The sequence below is a fragment of the Gavialis gangeticus genome, unplaced genomic scaffold (assembly GCF_001723915.1).
Source record: "Gavialis gangeticus isolate Ggan-Ray unplaced genomic scaffold, GavGan_comp1, whole genome shotgun sequence".
Lineage (NCBI taxonomy): Eukaryota > Metazoa > Chordata > Crocodylia > Gavialidae > Gavialis > Gavialis gangeticus.
Genome location: NW_017728973.1, coordinates 7491726 through 7501806, shown reverse-complemented (window position 1 = coordinate 7501806; position 10081 = coordinate 7491726). Strand labels below are relative to the sequence as shown.

The window sequence follows — 10081 nt, the reverse complement described above, 5'->3', positions numbered from 1 at the left end:
TGTCTGTCTGTCCGTCTGCTTCTTCCATCAGCCTCTCTTCAGGCGGCTGGTGTCACTCTTTTCTCATGGTGACGGGGCTTTCCCATCCCATCCCCTCTGCCTGGAAAGGGATGTGTGCAGGACAGCTTTCTAAGGGTGCGTGTGTGTGTGTGGATCTTGTGTGCCCAAGCATGGACTAATCGGCATTCATCTGTGATAAGTGAGACAGCGGAGCTGCTTGTGTTCAGCTCTCCTCGCCGGCAGGCTCTGCACACCAGACTTTCTGCTGAAGTTTTGGGTGTAACTGCAGGGCACAGGGAGAGAGCTTCACTATTCCCTCCTCGCCGATGGATCTACAAGGAATGGGTGCTAGCTGCTCTAGGGGCTGAAAGTCCATTCAGCTCCTCGGCACACTCCTGAACGAGTCTTCGCCGGTTCCAGTGGCAGCGGTCTTCCTTTGGCCTCCTGCTTTGTCAGTGATTGTCTGGGGAGAATCTCTCCCTTCCCCTCCAGCTTGATGGTGGAAGAAGGTGCAGGCGGAGGGGACAGGGCATCCCGCGGCAGGCAGTGGGGACCCCCTCGTCCCTGTGCTGCGCCAAAAATGGTGGGCAAGGCCCTGTGGAGTGTGGAGCGAGCAAAGAAGGGCTGGTGCTTTGAGAGGGCCATTGGGGTGGACTGCAGCTCACCTGAGCCCCGCTGCATCTGGCTGACCACGCTGCGGACTGACAACGTGGACCTGGAGCGCAGGTGGCCCCGTGCTGGGGCCACTGTTGCCAGGCAAAAATACCGCTCACGTCCCCGCGTGGAGAAATGCCGCATGGTGAGAGATGCACTTGTATGCCCTTATCACTATATCCAAATCCCCCCCGAGCCCTGGGAAGCCCTGATCTTGTGTGTGTGTGCGGGCTCTGTATCCTTTGTCCAGTGCTCGACATGGGGAGATGGCACCTTTTGGGGGAGAGGGGGAAGTGAGTGGCTTGGAAGCCAGGTTCTTCAAAAGCTCATAGAGGATCAATGTTAAGAATCAGTGCAGTCACCATAGGTCTGATGCAATGGTGGGGAAGAGCAGCTACATGCCACTAATTATGCTTGGTGCTAACGAGGGGTTTCTATAGCACTAGCTCCCTGATGATGCCTTTGTGCATGCCCTCAAGGTTAGGACATTAGGCTGTGGGACTATCTGGCTTTTCTTCCATTGCCTAGAACTGATGACCTGGGTATCTCCATCCTAGGGCAGTGTTCCCTCAGTGTGGGGGAGATGTCCCCAGTATGGCTGGAGAACTGGGCAGGTGAGCAGGCTTGTATCGCTTTCTCTGTGTAAAGAAGAGGAGCAGCTGGGATTCATCTTCTGGAGAGGAGAATGGAAGGGTCTTTCTTTAGATCTTTCTCCAGAAGTGCAGTGGGTAGGTCCATGTCCTGTCTATGCTGATGCTCTGGTTACCTGCCACTTCTGACCATTGCTGGTAAGGTCTTGATTGTCAGTGTCATAAAGGGCCTTTTTAGGAGATTGCCTTGTGTCATCCACTGGTTATGGCTAGCAAGGATGCTGTGGGAGCTGGAGATGGGGCATCTTCACTAGGGGTATTCTTGGCTCTGTTCTTGTCTCCTTGTTAGGAACTGTCAAGGGTAGGATGTATGATGTGCCTTTGTTCCTCAGTGTTGGACTCTGCGGGGTGGAGTATCTGCTCTGGTTTCTTTGAAGGGAGGGACACGCGACTCTGGGCAGAGGCTGGTGGAGTGTTATTCCTTTCTCTAAACAAAGTTCTTTACCATGCTTATTTGAGCTGAGAAGGTACTAGTGACCAGGTACTCTAGTGATGGGCAGCTTAGAAATGCATGTCATACATGACAGTGGATTAGACTTTGTTGGCTTCAGTTGGAGTTTTGCCTGAGGAGAGACAGAAAACCAACAAGAAATATGTGGGGCTGGGGTACAAAGTGAGTGCTGTGTGACAGGGCTTTGGGGGGCTGGAAATGTAGGTACAAAGAGACCCCACAATTTGGATTCCAGCTGTATCCACTCCCTGTTTTTTGTACTGTCCTGAACAGCTGGCTTGGGTCTGAATGAATGACCGGAGGTGTGAGGAGGAGCTTTGCGTGTTAGCTGTGTGCTCAGGTTGTGCCCCGCTGTCGCTTCCAAGGGCTGTCGAGTTGGCTCACAAAGGGAGACAAAATGCAAAGCAGACAGAACAGGAGTGGATCGTGACCTCAGGGCCAGCAACATAAAGGGGAGGGAGTTAGGATATCTCTGTATTTCTGAATTGAGAATCTGCTGGCCTGTTGGTGAGTGAGTCAGTGGCGGGCGTCATGCCCAGCGCCAAGATGTCCGATTAGCTTGCACAAATGATAATGGTGATTAGTTTTGGTGCGTGTCATTTCAAAACAAAATTGGGGAGGCATTGTTAAGTTAATTAGTGAAGGGGACTGGGAATGTCAGGACTCCTGGGTTCTACTGCTGATTTTGGGTGACAGCATGGGCTAGTGCAGGGATCTGTGAGTGGCAGGATTCCTGGTTTCTATTGCTGACTCTGGATGAGTGCAAGGGGTGGTGCAGGGGACTTTTCTTTTCTTGCTTGTGTTGCTGACTTACTGGGTGACTTAATGAGCCAATTGCTTTCTTCCTCTGAGCCTCAGTTTCTCCATCTGTGAAATGCAAGCATATTCAGACCTCAGATGAAGCTGATAAATAAGTGAATTGCTCAAAAAGCCCTGGATAAAGGGGACTCTGAGAAGTTTAAGCTGCTTCTGCTTTTATGCACAGAATATAGCAAAAAGGAGCTCTGAGAAACATTGAAAGTGCCTGGTCTGAGGATTAAGACAGCAGAAAGGAGCTGCCTCTGTTTGTCTTGACCCTCCCCTCCCTTTTTGGAAAATCAGGGCACCTGATTATTGTGTGGCTTGTTTCATCACTCTTCCTAGGTGCTACCAAGTGACATCCTCACCATCCTAGCTGTGCTGCTTATGAACGCCTGTGAATTTTAGGGGAGCAGCATTAATGAGAGGGATGCAGCTGGTTGGAGCACCTCGGGAGGCTTCTGTCCTTAGTTAAAATAAAAAGAAAGGGGAATTTCTGGCTTCCTGCAGGGAAGAGGGGGCATGAAAGCAAGGAACAAATGGGAAAGATGACAAATCAGGTGTTGGAGTGGAATGTGCATTTTGTCTGGAGGTCGTTGTTTGTATGATAATGGCACCCAGTGGTCTCATCCAGCGTTGGGTCTGCTTGTGCTGGGGCACTATTTGAACACGTAATAAAAGACAGGAATGAAGCAGAGTCACAGAAAAGAGAGAGGACTTCTCTCATCACACAGCAGAGCAGGTAATAAAATAGGCCTTATGGGTCTCAGGCAAGTGCCCTACCCACTGGACTATGCTCTCCTGCTTGTCTTTTCTTTTGGTAGCTCTTGTGATCAGGATGCAGATCGATGCAAAAGAGTAGAAGAGAGATCAGAGATGGTGACAAAAGAACATCATAGAGATGGTGAGGACTAAAGGTCCTTGAGGTGTGGGGCACAAGCTAAATAGGCTGGAGGCAGAAGTCGGGCAAAGTGAGGCATTCAGTCTGCATGCATGAGGAAGTGTCACTGAAGGGACACAATAGTAAGGCAAACACACAAGATGATCTTGTCATTGCCAAAGAGACAGGTTTGTGCAGGTAGACTTACCAAGATCCAGTGTACCTGAAGTTTCTACTGGAGCACAATATTATCCTGTGGGTGGACTGTATGACCATCTCTGGTTTACTCCTGATGCCACCAGAAAACATGCCAAGCAATGTAATGCTCAGCCTTCCTGCACAATGCTGAGATCCACTGGTTTAGATGAGCTTTCTGTAGTTTATTAGAAGTATAATCTACTGAACACTTATGGTTGGATTGTGCAGCCCTTAGGATGAATAAACAATACTTACATGAGTAGCGGCATTCAGGTCAGTGGGTCTGAGTGAAGGCAGCAGAGCCACTCACTTTTAGGTGAGTGCCATTCACAGTGAGCAGGGGCTGCAGAATGGGCCTTTTGGCTTGTTTTAGATGTGTGGAGCCTCAGTTATCCCTAGAACAGCTCTGTTGGGATTAATTTGGCCCCCTGCTCTGATGGCTTTACCCTGTGCTAGAAGCACCAGACTACTCTTGACTAAGCAGTAGGCCAAGGGGAAGAGCTTGCCTGAAGAAAAGGGCAGGAATTGCCTGTGGTGTGGATACTGCCATGGCTACAAGGGGCAAAGCAAAGCTTGGGCACTGGGGCAAGGAATGCTAGAAGCCAACTTCCTCTCATCACCAAAGCAAGGCTAAAAAGGAAGGCTCCTCTGCTCTGTGCTATTACTTAATTGCAGCCTGTATGTGCAGTTGGAGATAAACGTATGGAGTGGATATCAGCCAGGCTCTGGGGTGCAAGCTGGAACACTGTTATCCTTTGGTCCACCAGAGAGTCTGTTGAACTGGCTTTGTCCAGGGCTTCAACCTTCCAGTTGGGGAAGACATCCTGCCTCGTCTGTAACCTTCCTTTTCCAGAGGAACATCTTGCCAGCACCTGGGAATATGCAGGGGAGGTAGCAGGAGGGTGAGAGACACTGGGCAGCAGAATGGCAGGCAGCTGCTACAATGGTCAGATAAGTAATTAAACTAAATGCCACTTAATAGCTGTGTCAGAGACGTGCTGTGTCCCTGTGGTTGGCAGGGCCAGGTGGGTAGGTTGGAGTGTGTCTGGGGTGGATGTTGCAGGTGAGGCAGCGGTGTTAGCTATGGGTGGGTGTCTGTGGGGTTCAGGAGTGCCTGTGCTGCTTCCTTTTGCTGTCTCCCCTTCTGAGGCTTGTCTGCACTAGTTAGAATCACAAGGGCGCATTCAGCTGTCAGCTTAAAAATAATCCAGCAAGCAGGCAGCCTAGACAATGGAGACCGCAGATGGGGAAAAGTAGCTGGGCTCGGCTGGGGCACTCATGGGCAGCCACAGAGACAAGTTAGGATCCCTGGTGGAACTGGAAGGCTCCCTTACTTTGTCTTGCCTCAAGACTTTGGCTGATGGACACTTGCAGTTATTGGTACTGTGTAGGCCCAGAGTGCAGTCCTCCAAGAGGCCTGGTAGCTATGAAGCCCCTTGGACCTGGTATTATTCTGCATTGCACCCCATGGCTTCTCTGGGCGTAGGGAGTGTAAAACGCTACCCAGATAGCTGCAGTCAGTGGCAGGCTGTCTTGAAGGAGAATGTGAAGTGGTGCCTATACAAGGGCTTCCCAGTGACTCCTCTGTGCTTGGTACTGGTGGGTGTTCTGATGCAAGTGAGAGAGATTGTGGAGCGGTGGCTGTAAAGGCCACTGTGATATTGCTGTAGAAGTTGGAAGGGCTTTTCCTTCCTGCTCTGAATATAGATGTGAGTTCTTTGCGGTAAGGGCCAGCACTTTGTTCTATGCTAGCCAACACCCAACACAAAGGGGTCCTGGTCCAGGACTGAGGGTCCTTGTCTCCCTGCATTATATGTCATGAGCAGCAGTAATTTCCTGCTTCTCCCCATGCCACCCACAGTGTAGCTGGATGTGACTCTGGGGCTTGGCTTGGGCTTCTCTTCTGTCCGTGACCTCAGGCTGAGGGCAGAGCTAACCCACTGTGAGTTTTCTTTTTCCTTCCAACAGGCAATCTCTAGATGCGAGCGACTGTCCTGGGCTTTTATTTTTGCCCTTCATTTTCCCAGCAGTATTTGGGGACAAGGTGTCTTGAGGGCTCCATGCAGGGTGTTGGGGAAGGCCATGAAGTGGTGGAGTTGGGATTCCCTAGCATTGTCGCCCATCCTTGCTCCCAGAGAAATTATTTGCAGGATCTTTGGCAGTGCTTCCTAATGGATAGGGAACCTGGAATTGGCAGATCTGGATTCTGTCCCTGGCTCTGCCACTGACTTGTGAGGAGAGAGGTGGGGAGATCAGTGGGCAACTCCCTTTCTCTTCCCGTGCCTTTGTTTTCCCATCTCTAAAGTGGGGTTAACAACGCTTAACAACACTGGTCTCCTTTGTAAAAGGTTTTGAGGTCTCATGATGCCAAGTGCTACAGAAGAATGAGGGGTAGGAGATATGCAGGTGACTCTTACTCATATCAGCACTAGCCTGGGGAGATCTAAGCACTGAACTGGGTGTCTCCTGAGACTGGCTCTGTATGTGAGAGGGTGGATTGTCAGAGCAGCTCATCTCTGGAAGGTGACTTCAAGAGTACCTCAAGGCATAGCTGGGACGTATCATGGGGCCGGGTCTAAACCATGCCAGCATTATTACTCTGCGTTAGCGTGGCATCAGTGTGTAAGTTGTAGTACCAGGAGAGCTCATGCTTTCCTCTGTCCAGTCCATGGTGTTGGAGTAGGCAACACTGGCACCTGGCCAGAGGAAGGTGAACTGTTCTGCGTAGGAGGCTGGGCACCTGAGGGCTGGGGTTGGCATGTTCCCACAGGCCTGCTCTTCTATAGCATGATTGTATTTACCCGGCACCAGCAAAAAGGCCCACTCAGTGCAGAAAAACAGACAAAGGCTTTTTATACCCCTTCCCTTTGTGTGCCCTCTCACTCTCATTCCGCACCCCTCAATCTCTCTGTGCGTCTCTTTCTCTCTTTTTTCTTTTTGGCCTTTGTCCCTCATTCTTCCCTTCACCTTTTTACTTCCTTCCTTTCCCTCCCTCGCACACAAAGTAACAGGGCAGTGGGAAGACGGCATCTGAATTTCAACACTCGTTGTCCAATGTGGGTTCTCTCTCTCCCATGCCCTCCCTCCTCCCCAAGAGGTGACTTAATTCAGCTGCCACTCAGACCATGGCACTGTGAATATTAACGAGAGCCTGACCGAGAAGGAAAAGGCGATTGAAAAGGACCCCACAGAAACCCCAGCCTGGGCCCTTCTTTCCCTCCAGCTGCTGATCCTCGCCAGCTTGTAAGGGTAGCAAAAAGTACTCAAGCCTCGGGCTGTTTGCTCACCGAGTTGTGTATTTTAGTAAAGTATAGCCTGCCTCTGTCCTGGCTATAATTACTCGGGGTCCCCTGCTCTACCATTTTCTCCAGTTTAATTGTGCTCTTTCCTACAGGGATGATAAACAGGGCCCTGCTGGTTCCTTCCGTTGCTGGGAAGTGGCCTCTGCAGCATTGTTTCATCAAGCTGATAAGGCTCAGCCAGCTGTCCATGCCCTCAGAGCACCAGGAGGGTAGAAAGGCATCCACAGCTGTTGGGCAGGGGAGGAGAGAAGGACCCAGCTCTTGGCATTGTTCTGTGCTATTTGTCCCCCCTGCCCCACTCTGAGGTGCTGATCCTGGTCACTTTGATGTCCAAGGCCAGATCTGTTCCCAGGGAAGCAGGCTGTGGTCTTGGGATGGGCTTAGATCTTTGCTGACCAGGGCTTGTGTGCCACTGGGGAAAATTCAAGATATGGTGAGTGGTGGAAGATATGGGAGCAGGAGCAATGGGTTGGGATTATAGTTGTGCATCTCCAGTGTAGTCCATCTGAGAATATCAAAAATAGGTCCCCCCCCAATTTATGAATCTAATATTACAGCCTGTCCCGCTGCCTTGATGCATTATCAGCCCTAGGCTTGTTTACATGTTGGGAAACTGAGGAGCAGGCAAGGCATTGATTGACCAAAAACCTATTCACAGGGCTGGGAATGGAACCACAGGCTGAGATTTTCCAAGATGCCTAAGGGGTTTAGATGCTGAGTTCCTGTTCAGCTGACCCAGAACTGGATGTATAAAACCATCTGTGCTGTTTCAACAACTACCGAAACCCCGTGTTCAGGTCGATTGTTGTTCTTGTTGTCTGCATCACTGTCACACCTAGAGACTCCATTGAGATGAGAGTCCCATTGTGCATGATACTGTACATACACCTAGTGGGTAGCCCCTTTTCTGAGGAGCTGTATATGTGAGTGAGCTTTCTTTTGCTAATATCTCTTGGGCTGTGGTGTTGCCTTCTCAATGGCAGGGATGAAGCCTCCATGGCTTGCAATGTGAGCACTGACAGGAGGGGAGGGGAGGGAAGGTGAGGGGAGCCAGGTATACCTGAATGTCTCCCTTTTCCCTCTCTGGTCTGGTGAAGTCCTGAGGCAGCACAGGGCATCTGGACATGGTTGCTGTATTTAGCAAGCCAGTATCTGCTATCCTTTACCTCTGTCATTTGGCAGGATGGTGCCCACCTTCTCCAGGCCATCAGCCATGTTAACCAACTGGAACATATGCCTTTCCAGCCAGGCTTGCTCTGGCAGAGCAGCTGCGTGTTCTGGGCTCTCCTGGGGCAGGGGGAATGAAGGGGGCAGCTGGGGGTCCCTTTTGTGCCTGTCTGCTGACTTGTTTTGTTTCATAGGTGTCTGGGGGGTACCATGTGGGATTTATCTTGGCCTTATCTGGCAGCAAGGGCTTTTTTCTGTCTGCCGGCATATCGCAGGGAGGGTGCGGGGAGGGGGTTTATCTAATAGATGCAGCCTGATCAGCTATTCTGCTTTCTCCGGCTGGTTGGACACATTGGTGATGAAAGATGCCTGGGAGGAAATCTTGGGCGGGAGAGTCCCTGGAGGTGGCCTGCACCCCCACAGTCACACTGGCATGTGAGGTGACTTTAGCAACCTCTTGCTGCCTCCTGCATCCCTCTCTTTACATCCTAATTTATTTTCTCCTTTCCCCTTCTTTCTCTTTTCTACCCTCCCTCTTTCTCCTTCATTTCCAGCTTTCTCTCGGCCCCTCCCCATGTTTTCTCCACACTCAAACAACGCTTGGTGGAATGGGAGGCTGCCACAGACACTTATTGCACCGGTGCTGACCTCTGATAACCCCTCATTTATCCTGCTTCCTGCCTTTTTCCTTGCTGTTGTGACAAGAGGGAGCCAGGAGGAGTGTAGGGTTGCCACTGGGCTGTTTTTTCCTTTGGAGCAGTGACCCTTCTGCTCAGATCTGGAACAAGATGAAGTGAGGTCTCTGCATAGTGCATGCTGCTGTTTCCATCTGCATAGTGCATGCTGCTGTTTCCACCTCTTACATGCCTTACTGCCGTGTCCTACCCTGTGCCCTCCCCCCCAGCTGGTATTCCACAGAGAGTTGCCAAATTCTCCTTGGGAATCCCAATTATTTGTGCAGCTGGATCCAAAGCCCTCAAACCTCCAGAGCTGTAAGCAGACGGAGCAGTTAGTAGCCAGGGTGCTGTCATATGGCTCAGCTCACCTTGGCCCATCTTGGCTCTCTGTGTAGGCAGTCGTTCAAGTGCTCAGTGAGTACAGGGCTAATGACATGCAGAGCGTAGCCAGAGAGGTGGTGGGAGGGCTTCATCTCGTGAATATGAGGAACTTCATTACCAGCCCCAGGCTGAATAAAGGAGCCGCTTTGGGACTAGCCACGAAAGCTTGGGCAGCAGTGGACTGTGAAGGCCTTGTCTGTAAAAGGAGAGCGTGGCAAGGCCTCTCTGCCCCTGATAGATTGCTTGGATCTTTCTTATGTCTGAGAGTCCCATGGGCAGTGGGGGAAGAAGCTATGAGGGCTGGAGCTGCAGCGGCTGGCCCAGCACTGATTAAAATCTGCCTCCTCCACCTGATCAGGGTCTCTTTTGGCTGTGTTTCAGAGTGACTGCCTTAGGGGATGTCTGAATTGGTGACTCCAGCCTCCCAGCACCAGTGTGCAGCTCAGATGCAGCTGGGGCACAATAAACCCATCTGCAAGCCCCCTTCTTGCCCCTGGGCAGCTCCCTTCTGCCTGGAGCTGGGCTCAGCTGTGTGGAGCTTTGCCTGTCTGTGCCAGGGAAAGATCTTCAAAGCAACCAAGGCCTGGGGGAAGTGCTGTAGGGGAGATGGAGCCCAGAGAATGGCTCACATCTAGTCAAGAGTCCTGGGGCTCTCGCTGCCAGCGTCCCAGATGAGAGAGCCACAACCAGGGAGTGATGTGAATGGAGGAATGATTCCCTTGCCTGGGAATGTGCTTTGAAGCGAGAGCAGGGCTGGATGTACATCTTGCTGCTGTCCTTTGCAGTGAGGTGTGGAGCCCCTTGGCATCTGGGATGGCTAAGCAGTGTTATCTCCTGCTAATGCACTCTTCCATGAGCCTTTCCCAGCTCTTCTGTTAATGCAGACTCACCTCTTCTCTGCAAGGAACCTACCTTTTTCCCCT

General features: G+C 51.2%; 1 protein-coding gene across 3 annotated transcripts in view; it reads left to right on the top strand.

Moving 5' to 3' along the window:
• The first annotated feature begins 9 nt into the window (after positions 1-9).
• Positions 10-10081, top strand: part of ARHGAP23 (Rho GTPase activating protein 23) — a 114395-nt gene continuing 104323 nt past the window's right edge. For all 3 annotated transcript variants that reach the window (XM_019507751.1, XM_019507758.1, XM_019507743.1), the window contains exon 1: positions 10-799. In XM_019507751.1, coding sequence (XP_019363296.1) covers positions 497-799 — 303 coding nt within the window. In that variant the 5' untranslated portion in view covers positions 10-496. The remainder of the gene's footprint in view (positions 800-10081) is intronic.